Here is a 15,711-nt window from a genome sequence, read left to right as displayed (position 1 = left end):
CCCACCTGAATTTCCTATAGATTCTCTTAAGTTTGGTAGGTCTGGTATTAAACCCATATTCTCTTCTTTGCCCTATAAACTTGATCTTTTAAAATATTATTCCCCCATATCTCAAGCTAAATTGGGAAACATCTTAGACTCCTCTCTCTTCTCCATTCCGTATGTCAAATCCTATTTATTGTGCTTCAGAAGTATCTCTAAACCCAGTTCCTTTTCGTATCTCCGCAGCCACAGAAAGACACTGATGGGGTTTCAGCACCAAAGTAATATAGGTAGAACTGTTTTAAAAATGATTACCCTGAATGCAGTGAGAGGAATTTATTGAAGAGTTTGTGGTATGGAGATAAGTTTAAAGTTATTAATGAAGTCCAAGAAAGAAATCATGGATGCTTGGACTAAAGTGGTGGCAGTGGTGATGCAGAAAAATAAATTACCTTAGTAGATATTTTGATTCTGGAACAGATAGAACTTGGTGATGGACTTGATATGAGTTGTTGGGAGTGTAGGGAGAGCAATAAGGGTGGCTATCAGGTGTCTTTCATTAGGAACTGCATGGATGTTGTGCAATGTTATGAAGAGAAAATAAGGAAGGAGACACAATTTTCCTGGAGGAAACATTGTGATTTCAGTTATGGATATCCCATGGAAGAAACTTTGAGGTGTTTAGAAGTAAGTTGCACAAATGTATCTAACTCTCAGAACTGAGGTCTGGGCTGTTGATACAAATTTGAAAGTGGTTAGAATATTAATGCTATTGATGCCATGGTAGTGGATGAGATCACTCAGGAAGAGAGTGGAGTTTAAAGGAAGCCAGGCTAAGGGAAAGTCCCGAGGAACACCCACATATAATGATTGGAGAGGAGAAGGCGTTTACAGAAAGGACAGAGAATGAGAATACAGAGGAGTTAGAAGAAATAATCTACAGGGTAAAGCCAGAAAAACCTGGGGAAACAATGATTAAAGTCTGTGAGTAAGTCCAGGTATGAAATACTGCTGAAGGGCGGTGAGATGAGAGCTGAAACCAAGCCCATTGGATTGGAGACATGTGAGTCACATGGGTGCAAGAGGTAGCTGCAATTAGAGTTCTGGACCAAGTGGGAGGTGAAGAATTGGCAGAAAGTTTAGACAACATTTAGGAGATTTTGGGATAGGGAAATGTCCAAAGACATATGACAGTAATCGGAAAATTAAGTGAAATCCAAGGAACTTTTTTGTTTCATTTTGTTTTGAAGGTATTTCTACTAGTTTTCATTTTTCTGCATTGTATGATAATTATCTACTCATAAGTCAAACTCTACCAGTAGATTTTGGTTCCTTTGAAAGGAGGGACCTTGTCTTATTTATTTTATTATTCTTATCACTCAGCATCTAAGTGGGTCCACTATATGCAGTGAATAAATAAAATGAATAAAATGAGGCCTGACTTGTAACCAAATACAATTAGTCAGCTAATCACTTTTGCACAAGCTTTTAATTTGAATGAAAACAATTGGGGCACATTGGTTATTATCACATTATATTAACTGATATCACAGTTGTTAGTTGAAAACAACTAGTTTCTTCCTCCAAATACGAAAGGACCTCCTTAAATAATAACAGAGGGGTCCCTGCTTTCACCCCCTGAAAGAAGTAACTTAAAAAAAAATCTAACAATAGGAACTGTAGGTTCACAAAGAAAAACAAAAAGAAAAAGGAAAGCATGTATTTCTGCCTCTAGAAAGCGGTTCTTTAAAAAATGACCACAAAATTTTAAAAAGATAATTATTCGTCATTTTATAAAATGTTTATTTTTTTCAAGATATCCTTGTGGTTTACTATCTCAGTTATATATCTTCCTTGTAATTTTTTTTCCCTTTAAACATCTATTTTTTTGTATTTTATGGCACCATGCTAAGATTTTATATACACCCTTTATAGTGTTTTTACATTTATATATACATTAATTTTATGTGAATTTTATGTTTATAATTTTATAGCTTTTTTTACTTAGTGATTTCTTCATTATATTTAAAAATATGTGATTTAAGCAAGACAAATGTTTCCTGGTTATTGCTAATTGCTATTTTGAATTTAACTTAGCCTATCAACCAACAATTAATTTACTAATTTTATCACTATTATTGGTTCAGTTAGATACTGTAATGGCCTAGGTAGCTTCCTTATTTTAAAACAGCAATTTTCTGGTCATCTTAGAGATGAAATATAGGCTTCGTAATATGTGAAATGGCATTCCCTTCCTAGAAACTTTCTGATTCTTACAAATGAACTCTTCATCACTGAGGTAATTTTCTTACAATAGTCTAAGAAAATAAAGTCAGATTTGTTATTGAGTTATTCTAAATTCTACAATTTTAGCATGCAGAATTTACAACTATTACAAAACAAATTTTTGCTTCATGATCAATCTTGGTGGATGTTTTGTAAAATAGATTTTTTTTTCTCAAAATTTCCACCAATAACACTTTTTTTCAAATAACTTGTAAGGACTTTACTCCAGTAGGAAATGTGTTTTCTTTCTTTGACCATCTAAAGTTCTGTTTTCCTCTGCAATGTTTTGTAATCTGGTTTTAATAGATGGCATTATCTTTTTTTTTTTTTTCAATATATGAAGTTTATTGTCAAATTGGTTTCCATACAACACCCAGTGCTCATCCCAAAAGGTGCCCTCCTCAATACCCATCACCCACCCTCCCCTCCTTCCCACCCCCCATCAACCCTCAGTTTGTTCTCAGTTTTTAACAGTCTCTTATGCTTTGGCTCTCTCCCACTCTAACCTCTTTTTTTTTTTTTTTTCTTCCCCTCCCCCATGGGTTTCTGTTAAGTTTCTCAGGATCCACATAAGAGTGAAAACATATGGTATCTGTCTTTCTCTGTATGGCTTATTTCACTTAGCATCACACTCTCCATTTCCATCCACGTTGCTACAAAAGGCCATATTTCATTCTTTCTCATTGCCACGTAGTATTCCATTGTGTATATAAACCACAATTTCTTTATCCATTCATCAGTTGATGGACATTTAGGCTCTTTCCATAATTTGGCTATTGTTGAGAGTGCTGCTATAAACATTGGGGTACAAGTGCCCCTATGCACCAGTACTCCTGTATCCCTTGGGTAAATTCCTAGCAGTGCTATTGCTGGGTCATAGGGTAGGTCTATTTTTAATTTTTTGAGGAACCTCCACACTGCTTTCCAGAGCGGCTGCACCAATTTGCATTCCCACCAACAGTGCAAGAGGGTTCCCGTTTCTTCACATCCTCTCCAGCATCTATAGTCTCCTGATTTGTTCATTTTGGCCACTCTGACTGGCGTGAGGTGATATCTGAGTGTGGTTTTGATTTGTATTTCCCTGATAAGGAGTGACGTTGAACATCTTTTCATGTGCCTGTTGGCCATCCGGATGTCTTCTTTAGAGAAGTGTCTATTCATGTTTTCTGCCCAATAGATGGCATTATCTTTTTGAGTACAAAGAATGTATTAGCTAGGTACCAAATGGTACTATTTTTAACTGTTTCTTTTCTGAGTCTAAAAAGCATTTAAAAGTTTCTCTTAAACCTTATCTGAAATGTGAGTCAATGTAATTTTAGCTTGTAGTTAATATAAAATGACAGTAGTTTGCAGCATGCACTGTTAGTAAATTTCATTTATCCTGAGAAATTTCCCAAATTTCCCAAGTTCATCTTTAATTCCTCAATTATATGTATGTATGTCTGTATGTGGATGGATGGATGGATGGATGGATGAATGGTTGGATGATAGATAGATAGATAGATAGATAGATAGATAGATAGATACAGTTGACTCTTGAACAACACAGGCTTGAACTACATGGGTCCACTTATATGTGGATTTAAAAAAAATTTTTTTTAATGTTTATTTATTTTTGAGAGAGACACAGAGTGTAAGCGGGGAGGAGCAGAGAGAGAGGGAGACACAGAATCTGAAGCAGGATCCAGGCTCTGAGCTGTCAGCACAGAGCCTGATGCAGGGCTCAAACTCACAAACCGTGAGATCATGACCTGAGCTGAAGTTGCATGCTTATTGACTGAGCCACCTAGGCACCCCAATATATGTGGATTTTTAAAAATAAATATAGTATGGTATTATAAATGTATTTTCTCTTCTTTGTGATTTTTTTTTAATGTTTATTTATTTTTGAGAGAGAGACAGAGCATGAGCAGGGGAAGGGCAGAGAAAGAGGGAGACACAGAATTCAAAGCAGGCTCCAGGCTCTGAGCAGTCAGCACAGAGTCTGACGTGGGGCTCAAACTCATGAGCTGTGTGATCATGACCTAAACCGAAATTGGAAGCTCAACTGGCTGAGCCACCAGGCACCCCTCTTCCTTGTGACTTTTCTTAATAACATTTTCTTTCTCTAACTTACTTGATTATAAGATTATAGTATATATTACATATAATATACAAAATATGTGTTCATTGACTATTTGATGTCATTTGACATCAGTAAGGCTTCTGGTCAACATAGTAGTTAAGTTTTGAGGGAGTCAAAAGTATGCGTGGAGTTTTGACTTTGCAGAGGGTTGGCACCCCTAACCTCCATGTTGTTCAAGGATCAACTGTAGATAAATAGACAATAAAATGATATGCATAACAAAATTCTGATTACCTTAATCAAGTCATTTATCCAACAACTAGTTATTTATTTAATGCTACTATTTGTTAGGCGTTACTCTACGTGCCACTCACAATGGTGAATGATATGAACAAATATTCTACCTCTTAGGCTTTGTGGATTAATGAAGGGAATAAGGGAATAAACCAGTGAAAAAATAATAGAAATTTAACTTCAGTGACTAATGTCCAAAGAAAGTAAAAAGGGGATATGATAATGATTGACTATTCAATCAGAGAATGATGGCTACCACACTAAAAAAAGAAAGAAAGAAAGAAAGAAAGAAAGAAAGAAAGAAAGAAAGAAAGAAAGAAAGAAAGAAAAGTCGCTGTAAAGAAGAAGCTTTAAACTCAAATCTGATTGATCAAAGATCCCCAGCCCTGGGGCGCCTGGGTGGCTTGGTCGGTTAAGCCGCGGACTTCAGCTCAGGTCATGATCTCACCATCCGTGAGTTCAAGCCCCGCATCAGGCTCTGTGCTGACAGCTCAGAGCCTGGAGCCTGATTCAGATTCTGTGTCTCCCTCTCTCTCTGCCCCTCCCCTGTTCACGCTCTGTCTCTCTCTGTCTCAAAAATAAATAAACGTTAAAAAAAAAAAAAAATCCTCAGCCCTGCAAAAACCTAAGGAGAAACAACTTGGACAGAGAAAACAACAAAGTGCCAAGGCCAGCTTGGGTGGATCCTATTTGGGAGGAGAAGTAAGGCCACTAGTGTTGGATAGATACAGGGCTAATTAAGAATATTTTGTCTTCTCGGGGTGCCTGGGTGGCTCAGTCGGTTGAGCTTCCGACTTCAGCTCAGGTCGTGGTCTCACAGTTGGTGAGTTCTAGCGCCGCGTCGGGGCTCTGTGCTACAAACAGCTCAGAGCCTGGAGCCTGCTTCAGATTCTGTATCTCTCTCTCTCTCCCCCTTCCCCTGCTCATCCTCTGCCTCTCTCTGTCTCTCAAAAATAAATAAATGTTAAAAAAATTAAAAAAAGAATATTTTGTCTTCTCAATTGGAAAACAATTGCAATAAATCACAAACCAGTTAATGAGTAATTATTTATTTCAAACTCACTATGCATTGAACTGATCCGTTAGATGGGTCTAAAATTGCCCTTTTGCAGTTGACAAAATGGAGTGAAAAGTAGTGAAATTCTTTTAAAAACAAATATTTTCCAGTATTTCAAACCTACATAAATGGTCAGAGAACCATATCTACTAGACTTAAGAGACTTGACCTGCTCACATTTTGACATTATTTCTTCAGATGCCTCTTAAGAAATAAAATGTTACAGATATACTTGAATCTTCTTCATACACCCTTGCTTGTGCTATTTGCCCCGCCCCCTTCAAAGAGGGAGTTACCACTGTGAAGTTGGCAAGTATCCCTTCTCTTCATATTTTTATAAACCTTCCTTTATGGGGAAATTATAGATATAGAAAAGGGAAAAATAAAAAATGTATGGATCTGGGGCACCTGGCTGGCTCAGTCGGTTATGCATCTGACTTCAGCTCAAGACATGATCTCACCCTTCATGAGTTCGAGCTCTGCATGGGGCTCTGTGCTGACAGCTCAGAGCCTGGATCCTGCTTCTGATTCTTTGTCTCCCTCTCTCTCTGCCCCTCCCCTGCTTGTGCTCTGTCTCTCTCAAAAATTAATAAAAACATTAAAAAAAGTATGGATCAAAGATTTATCACAAAACATCATCTAACTATTGCCAAAGCAAGGAAAGAACAATGCCAAGACACAGAAACACATGTTGTACCCCTGTGATCACTAGTCTCTCCCTTCTCTCCAAAGCGTGTACTATCCTGACTTTAATAACAATTGTTTTCCAAGCAGCTCTTTATAATCTTCTCATCCATACTTTAGCTTTGCCTGTTTGTTTTAAACTTATGTAAATGGATTACTACAGTAGTTAGAGTTTGTGTCTGCATCTTTTTTCAATCATATGTGAGATTCATCCATGTTGTGTGTGTTTTTGCAGTTTATATGCATTGTTGTAAGTTTTTTGTATGTGTATAGCATTGTTTATCCATTCTAATGTTTATGGATGTTTGAATTGTTTGCAGCTTTTTGACTATCACAAACAATGCTGCTATAAATATTCTCAGAGCCTATCTCCTGATGCTTATGTGTTGTCATTTTTGTTGGGTGTATACTTAGGACTGGAATTATTGAATCATGGGATATGTGTAACTTGACCCTTAGCAGAAGAAAATTCTGAACTGTTTTTCAAAGTGTTTGTACAAATTTATAATCCCACCAATGTGAGAGTTTTTCTAAAGTTCCCCATCTTGATCTATACTTAGTATTTCAATTTTTCAATTTTAGCCATTCTGGTGCATGTATAGCATATTATCTCTCTGTGGTTTTAACTTGTATTTCTCTGTGACTAATGATATTAAAGGCATTATCATATGCTTACTGACCATTTGGACTGACCATTTGGATATCCTCTTTTAAAAATGTTGAGCTAATTTTTGATGGTTAATAAGTAATTAATGATGGTTAATATTTAAATTGAGTTCTCTTTTTTTCTTATTAATGTGTAGGTTTTTTCATATATTCTAATACAAACCTTTATAAGTTACGTATGTACTGAAATAATTTTCTTCTACTCAGTAGTTTGTCTTTTTACTTTTTTAGTAGTGTCTCTTGATGTAGTCCAAATTATTCATCCTTCTCTTTCTGGCTATGCTTTTATATTCTGGTTAAGAAGCGTTTTCTTACCCAAAATTATGAAGACATTCTCCTATATTACCTTCTATAAATTTTATTGTTCTTTCTTTTATATATAAACCTACAACCTACCTGGAATTGATTTTTAAAAAAAAATTTGTTATCAGTGTGAGGTAGATGTAAAGTTTCATTTATATTGGGTACTGATAGCCCCTTGTCCTAGCATCATACAGTGAAAAGATTTTTTCCACTGCTCTGAAGTATCACCTTTATTGTAAACCAAATGTCCTGAGATAGGGGGGTCAGTTTGTGTGCTATTTATTCTATCTTATTGGTCTGTTCTTATTCTCATATTACATTATCTTATTAAAGGATTATAATAAAATTTCTGATATTTGGTAAGACAAATCTTCTCTCCTTGTTCTTCTTTCTAAGATTGTCATGATAGTTCTTATTTTATGCACACGCATACACACTGAGATTCTGATTGGAATTTCATGAAATCTATTGACACATTTGGGGGTATTTGACATCTTTGTGAGTTTTAAAATTCACAAACATAGTATATTGTTTGATATATTTAGGCCTTCTTTAAAATTAAAGGATCCCTAAATATCCCATTATTATTTTAGAATCTTCTATATAGAAGTCTTTTGCATTTTTTAAATGTTTATTTTTTTTTTATTTTTGAGAGAGAGAGAGAGAGAAAGAGAGAGAGAGAGAGCATGCACACAAGTGAGGGATGGACAGAGAAAGAGGGAGACCCAGTATCTGAAGCAGGCTCCAGGTTCTGAGCTGTCACAGAGCCCGACGTGGGACTGGAACTCATGAACCGCGAGATCATGACCTGAGCCAAAGTAGGATGCTTAAATTACTGAGCCACTCGGGTGCCCCATCTTTTGAAATTTTTGTTAGATTTCTAGGTATTTGATAATTTTGATGCTATTGGTAATGGTTCTTTTAAAAAAGTTTATTTTCTAACTATTTTTTACTGGTATATAGAAATGTAATTGATATTGTTGACCTTGTATCTAGAAATCTTGGTATCTTTGCTTATTAATTTTAATAATTTTATAGAATCTTTTGGATTTTGTTTGCATTTAATCATATGATTGACAAATAGTATTGATGTATTTCCTTCATTTCTAATCTTTGTTGGAGGTGGTCAGATCAGGCATTTTTGTATATTCTTGATCTCAGGAAGTTTGTAACATTTCATCATTAGTATAATACATTTCTATTGATACAGGTTTACTAGAGAAATATTTTCTCAGTTTTTTCTTCATATGCCTTTATTTCACTTTCATTCTGAAGAATATTTTTGATGGATATAGATTTCTAGGTTGAGAAGGCATTTTTGGCCATTTTCACTTATAAATATCATTCAATTGCCTTCTGGATTCTATTGTTTTTATTGAAAGTTTCACTATTATTCCTTTGAGGGTAATATCTTTATCACCCTCTTTCCCCAACCCTAGCTACTTTTAAGATCTTTTAACTTATATTTTCAGCATTTATACTTTTATGTAATTAAGTGGAGATTTCTTTTCATTCATTCTGCTTGGGATTTATAGGACTTCTTTGATCTTGGGATTTATAGGAACTTTTTTGAATGTTCTATTTCAAGTACGTACTACTGTTTTTCACTTTTTTTCCCCCTCCTTTCTTTCTGGGACTCCGGTTACATGTATTTTAGGCTATATTACTGTTTTTCTCTTTGCCCTCCCCTTTCTATTCTCTACCTTCTTTTTTTTTTTTTTTCTACCTCTATTCCTGAGAATCCAATAGTTGTAGTCTTTGTTCTTCTCTTTCTACTGCCTGTTTCCGCTGATTTTCATTCATGCAATTTTGTTCCCTTGGGTATTTGGTTATGTTTGATTATATAATAAATATTGTATTTGCAAAATTGTTTGTAAATGTTATCTTCATCCAGAGAGTATTTATGTTTGCATTTACTAAGTGCCTCAGGGACACTAACTATCCCCGTTCTACTTTAAAAATCTCCAGGATTGACAGGATTCAGAGAGCTGCAATTCCTATAAGAACCTGTCTATTCGCAGTTTACCCACGCTCTAAGGGTAGCCTCAGAGGATCCAGTCCAAAGCTACAGAGATCCAGCAGCCTTCTCCCTGCTCCCTCCTGGTGATTCTTGGCCTGTAGCACCGCAAGTTTGTTAAAAGTAGTCCACAGTTTCCCTGCCACTCTGCAGCACCTTCTACAATCAGCTGATGCCCTTGAGGGTACAGAGCCTAAAATCTGTGACATCTTTGATCTTACTTGTCTTTTGATTCTTGGTCCAGTATTTTTTTTTTTGGTATTTTCTTATCTTCCTTATGACAATGCATTTATTAAAAGTTCTTTTTCTTTCTTTCTAGTATTTCTAGTTTTCCCTAGTGGGATGATTGATCTGAAAGTTCTGTCTATGCAGTGTTTCTACTGTGTCCTTAAGTGTTCAGAAACTTGGGTTTCTATTACTCACCATAACCTAATCAATAAATTTGGGATATATCATTGAAAAACTGCTTCTCTGCCATTTGTAGAGTTTGCAGTCTGTTTTAATTATTGAACATATATTGTTGAATCATATGAAATATTACAAGGTGTTAAGTGTCACAGAAAAATAAATGAACATAAAGGATTAGAAAAAAGTGACCACTGCTTTAAAAATGACTATTATGTGAATTTCATAATAATCTTGGGATATAGGAGAACATTCATAGATATAAACAGATGCCCAGAGATTATAAGTGCTTTAACTAAAGTCACAGATTTAGAAACTGGCAAGAATTAGAACCCAAGTCTTCTTCTGTCTTTAACATTTCTTTGCCTCCTCTGACTTTGAAGATAATTACTGAGCATGCTATATATCTTGCATATAAAATACTTTTTTCCCTTGAAAATATGATCATGTCACTGTAATATAGGAACTGGAAAATTGTTACAATGTTATTAATAAATATTGAACTTGAGGCACAATCAGTTGAAGATAAGGCCAATTTTGTGAGAGGAGGTGGAAAAAGGAAGACATCACTTCAAATCCCAGCTTTGCCACTCATTAGCTACATGGCCTTGGAAAAGTTGTCTAAATTCTCCAAACTTGGATTTTCTTATGTATAGAATAATACCACCTGCCTCAACAGGTGGATGTATGAATTAGAGGAATTACATTAAATAATACATGAAAATCACTCCTGTGTAATAATGAATTTGGCCTTTATTCCTGTTTTCAGAGAGGTAGGCTCTAAACCGGGATTTTTCTAGTACTAGGAGTATTTCTTATTCCTGGTAGACCATGATAAATTATGCTAACAAAATTGGTGGGGCCTTAGATATTTAAACCTAATGAGATTACTCAGGATGGGGGCTGGTCATACCAGATAGACTAACCCCATGATCAAAGGGTTGATGCTTTGAGCCATGTGATATTAGCCTGACCACCCCAAGGAGGACACAGAAGCTGGAGACTGAATTCAACCTCATGGCCAACCATTCCATGAGTCATACCAACACAATGAAACCCCAACAAAGACTCTGGATTCTGGGTTTGGGTGAGCTTCTCTGTTTTTTCTATTGTACAGTATAGTGCTTTTGGTGTTATCATACAATGATGTGCCTGGAGGGTGATGTGTACTGACTCTAAGGAGAGAAGACAATGGAAGCTTTGCATTTAGGATTCAGACTTTTCCCTATGCTTCTCTCCCTTTGGCTGATTCTGGTTTTTATCCTTTCACTGCAGTGAAACTGTAATTTTAAACATAGTGCTCTCCTCAGTTCAATGAGTTATTCTAGCAGATTAGTGAACCTGAGAGTGTAGTGGAAACACCTGAATTTGTAACCATCTGGTCAGACCTCTGAGGATCTCTGTTGCCATCTGGGGAGCTCTGAACTTGTGCTAGTGTCTGAAGCAAAGGTAGTATTGTGTAAGACTGTCCCCTCAACCTATAAAGTTAGGCCTAACTCTGCGTAGTTGGTATCAGAATTTATCATAATTACGTAGCATAGTGTTCAGCAAATAATAGGTGTTAATTAATACTCATTTGTAGTCAGAAATGTGATTCTTATATTCTTTTTTTTTTAATTTTAAAGTTTATTTATTTATTTTGAGAGAGACAGAGAGGAGAGCAGGGAAGGGGTAGAGAGAGAAGGGAGAGAGAGAATCCCAAGGAGACTCCGTGACGTCAGCGCAGAGCCTGATGCAGGGCTCGATCCCACGAGCCTTGAGATCATAACCTCAAGAGTTGGACGCTTCACCAAATGAGCCATCCGGGTGCCCCTGATTCTTATATTTTTAATATAAGGATAGATGCTCCATCATTGCCAGATATAGGGCATTTAAGTTTATCAATACATAAAGTTAGTGAATAATTAATGAATTTGTTGAAGATAATTTCCTCACCATCAAAATGTATAATCACTGAGTATTTTTACTTCTGTTCTCTTAGGTGGTTTGGCTGACTGAAGTTTGAAAACTAATGTTTCATTATGTGGTAGCATATTGGTAACAAGAGCAATTCTCCTTGGATTACCTTCTTATAATCTATATTTTAAGAGTCTCTATTTAAATTCACTCTAAGTTCTCACCATTCACTGAGAGCCTTCTCTGTATTAAGCATAGAGCTTAGACAGAAATACAAAGTCAAATAAGATAAGATCTCTTTACTCCAATGCTCATTATCTAGTGGGAGAGGCAGGCATATTAATTAACAACTCTAATAAGGTAGACTGTAATAAGTGTTTTAACACCGTCACAAGCACAATGCTATGGGAGTATTGGGGAAGAAAATATTAATGTCAGATATTAAACTGTATTATCATAGGCTTAGATTCTTGACATAAAGCGAATGTTACGAGTGAGATTCCTCTGTAAATTGCTATTGAGAGTTTCTATCTTTCACAATTGTGCCAAGCACATGGCACATATCATGGATTCTCAATCTGTTGTTCTCAGATAGCCGGTGGTCCTAAAAAATCTTTTCCTCTGATTTATTTTCTGTTCCTTTGAAAAATCATTGTAGAAATATCTTTATTTATAGCAAATGATATTTTACAAGTATTATTTTACTCTGAAGAATCATATAAGAATCATGCAATGGATACTAGTTGTCATTTCATGATTTGAGTCTGAAATAGTTCTTTATTGATGAAAGGTAAACACATTTGACCTTGCCATTATAATTAGGGAATCTGTCTTTTTTTACAACAGACTGGTTTAACATGGAATATGTCAAACTTGGAGGGGAGGTGTGACCCAAACCTGACCCAAACGTGCTTCCAGTATGGCCATGTTCTTGGAAATGTTCTTGCAAATAGGAAAAGGAAGCAGCAAAGCTAGAAAAATGAGTTAAGTTGGCCATCCTGAAAATACACTTGACGATGCTAATCAATTTCATGAAACTACTGGCAATTCACTGCATCCAAGCATAAGACTTAGAATGTGATACATCAGGCCTTCTGTAGTTTGACACCACCCTACATCTCCAGCCTCATATTTCAGAAACTCCTTGGTTTCTCTACTCTGTAGTTCTGGTTTTTCCAGAAGGGAAGAGATGTTTTCAAGAGTTTTATCTCTGCCTATGCTATCTGTAGTCTCTGTCTAGATTGCCCTTTGAATATTAGTCTGCCTGATGAACACCTATCCATGTTACAAGACATACATGATGCTGAGTTCATTTATGAAATCTTTCTGGTCACATTTTAGAATGAATTCTGTAGTTAACAGTTTATAAAATGGCTCCCAGACATGGTACCCACGTCTAAGTATTCACACTCTTCTGTAATCCCCATCCCTTGAAGCTGGAGTAATGACTTACTTCCAATGAATAGAATATAGAAAAAGTATTGGGGCAGTATTTCTGAGATTAAGCTATATGAGACTGTGACTCCCCTATACTTCTGATTTTACCCCTAGCAGTTTCTCCACTAGACCTACCACAAAAGAAAGCCTGGTTCACATATGCTATACTATATCAGTTTCTTCAGACTTTGCTTGCACTAAGCCATTACTAGAATGGGAAAAGCTTTTCAGTTTCTTTTGTTCTCAAATTATGCTTTGTTGCATTCCAAAGCTATTGGTTATTTTATGGTTCTCCGGTTCTCACATCATTCAGACATCCTTGTGTTTATCCTTGAGTTCCTCGTACAAGACTAATATGCTAGACTTATGGCTTTTGATGGCTTGTCTCCATCTACTTGTATTTCAACAAGGGATATCTTGTCACTAGGTTTTCTTGTAACTATCTCATCCAAGGGTTTTTGATATTGCTATCTATTTGCTTTGGAGTCCCAGCAGGTCCAAAAATTATGATGAAGTTTTCATTGCTACCAGCAATCCAGAATTCTCTACTGTTTTTATATTTTGATATAAACATCTAAACTTTATTCTAGGGGACCAAATTCTTCTTTGTTCTGAGTCTATGTGTTTCTGAAGGTGTCGCCTTAATCCCCTTTCTCCGGGGCTAGGTATATATGTCAAACCTGGCCAATTAAAAAAAATCACATAATAATGATTTATTCAAGAAAAATAAGTGATCCAAAAGGACTAGGACTTTTGTTTGAACTATTGAAAAACAGATGCGTTCTATTTTTTTTTTTTTTTTAAAATTTTTTTTTTTTTTTTCAACGTTTATTTATTTTTGGGACAGAGAGAGACAGAGCATGAACGGGGGAGGGACAGAGAGAGAGGGAGACACAGAATCGGAAACAGGCTCCAGGCTCTGAGCCATCAGCCCAGAGCCTGACGCGGGGCTCGAACTCACGGACCGTGAGATCGTGACCTGGCTGAAGTCGGACGCTTAACCGACTGCGCCACCCAGGCGCCCCCAGATGCATTCTATTTTTGACAAAACTTTAACTGGTTGACAAGCACATGAGACCCACAAATGATGCCAACTCAGAGTAGTGCAAAACCAAGAGACAAAGACCAACTTCTGGCAAAGTTATTGGGAACTGTTGATTAGGCTATGCCTGAAAAAAAAATTATACTCCCTAGATTTTTCAGTTATTCAAGCCAATATGTATCTTCAATAAGTAAATTTAAGTGTGAAAAAATTATATAAAGAATAGTCAGGAGAAGTCCATGCAGAAGTAGAGTTGAGTTCACTTATACAGAAGTGGCAGAATCCAGTTGAAGGAGAACAGCAAATAGGGGCTTTCATGTTGAAGAGGCCATAATAGAGAGAATATGTAATGTATTTTCCAATGCAGGACATTCTTAAGAGTTTAAGGGGTGCTATTAATAATTACATGGGGACAACAGGAAAAAATGGGACTGTCTCAGGCAAACAAAGACACATGACCCTAGCCATGAGAAGATGATGTAGGCAAAGGCATGGAGGCAGAAATGAATCTGCAGAACTCAAGGTACAGAGACTAGTGGAGTCGTGTTGCACTGGTGACATCATTATTAACTAAATTTCTGATGAACATGTTTATGGGCAGATAGCAAAGGGCCTTGACTTCCAGGGTAAGAAATTATAGTTCTTGTAGGCATTACTCTATCTATCGGATGAAAGACAGATTAGAAGCAGGAGAAATGACTGAGAAGTCTGCTTGCTTGATTGGGACTGAGTGAGAAAAGAAAGAAATCCAGTGTCCCCTCTAGTTATCATCAGTTAGGTTGGTGGAGCCTAGGGGATGCTCCCCAGTGATGCTTCCAGTTTCCAGGAGAAACTTCCAGCTCCCAGGAGATGCTTCCGGTTTCCAGATATTCTGTTGATGGCTGAAAAACAATAGGGGTTAATGGAAGGATCCTTGATGCTGTTATCACCCAGCTATCGTACCTTGGGCAAATGACTTGATCTCTTTGTGTTTTACCTAATGGTAGTAATAGTTCATACTTACTGGGTCATATTGTGATCCAGCCTCGGGGTTACCTTTACTTTCATGGGCTCACTTAATCATGCCAAAAACCCTATAAAGTTGCTTTTCCTATTTATTCATTTTATTTCAGATGGGGAAAGAGAGGCTTATAGAAATAAGATGTGATGTGTTCGACACACAGCTCCTGAGGAAAAGTCAGACTCAGAATCTAAATCTCCTTGACCTCCAAGTCTGTGCTCCTAACCATGTTGTCATGTGACTTTATCTTCATCTATAGAAAGGTGGGTATCAAAGTCCTGCACAACCCAGTTAACTGTACTCTTGTGAAGCTTGGTGAGATAATAAATAATCAACACAGTGTTTCAAACCTAGGACATCCATCCCAGCACACAAGACTGCAGCTTATTGAGGTTAGCCCTCAAAGTACTGACCACGGATTTCCACACTACCATTCTTCCACTTGTCCTAGGGACCCCTCTTTGGGTTTATGGATGTTCTGGGATATGGGTTTGGAGATGTTCTAAGTATCTTATAAAGTTATCCTTCCTGATGGTCAGTTGTTGATAAATCTGTCTACACTTCAATAGTACCTTTA

The 15,711-nt window shown here is 36.5% G+C and overlaps 1 protein-coding gene across 5 annotated transcripts in view; it reads left to right on the top strand.

The window, feature by feature from the left end:
* LOC144615080 (uncharacterized) overlaps positions 1-15,711 on the top strand; it is a 213,269-nt gene that overhangs the window by 168,828 nt on the left and 28,730 nt on the right. For all 5 annotated transcript variants that reach the window (XM_078441631.2, XM_078441630.2, XM_081792293.1 and 2 more), the window contains one exon: positions 15,247-15,397. In XM_078441631.2, coding sequence (XP_078297757.1) covers positions 15,362-15,397 — 36 coding nt within the window. In that variant the 5' untranslated portion in view covers positions 15,247-15,361. The remainder of the gene's footprint in view (positions 1-15,246; positions 15,398-15,711) is intronic.

The sequence above is a fragment of the Panthera onca genome, chromosome F2, assembly GCF_046562875.1.
Source record: "Panthera onca isolate mPanOnc1 chromosome F2, mPanOnc1 haplotype 2, whole genome shotgun sequence".
NCBI lineage: Eukaryota > Metazoa > Chordata > Mammalia > Carnivora > Felidae > Panthera > Panthera onca.
The sequence above is the reverse complement of the archived record's forward strand: the minus strand, read 5'-3'. Positions and strand labels throughout refer to the sequence as shown.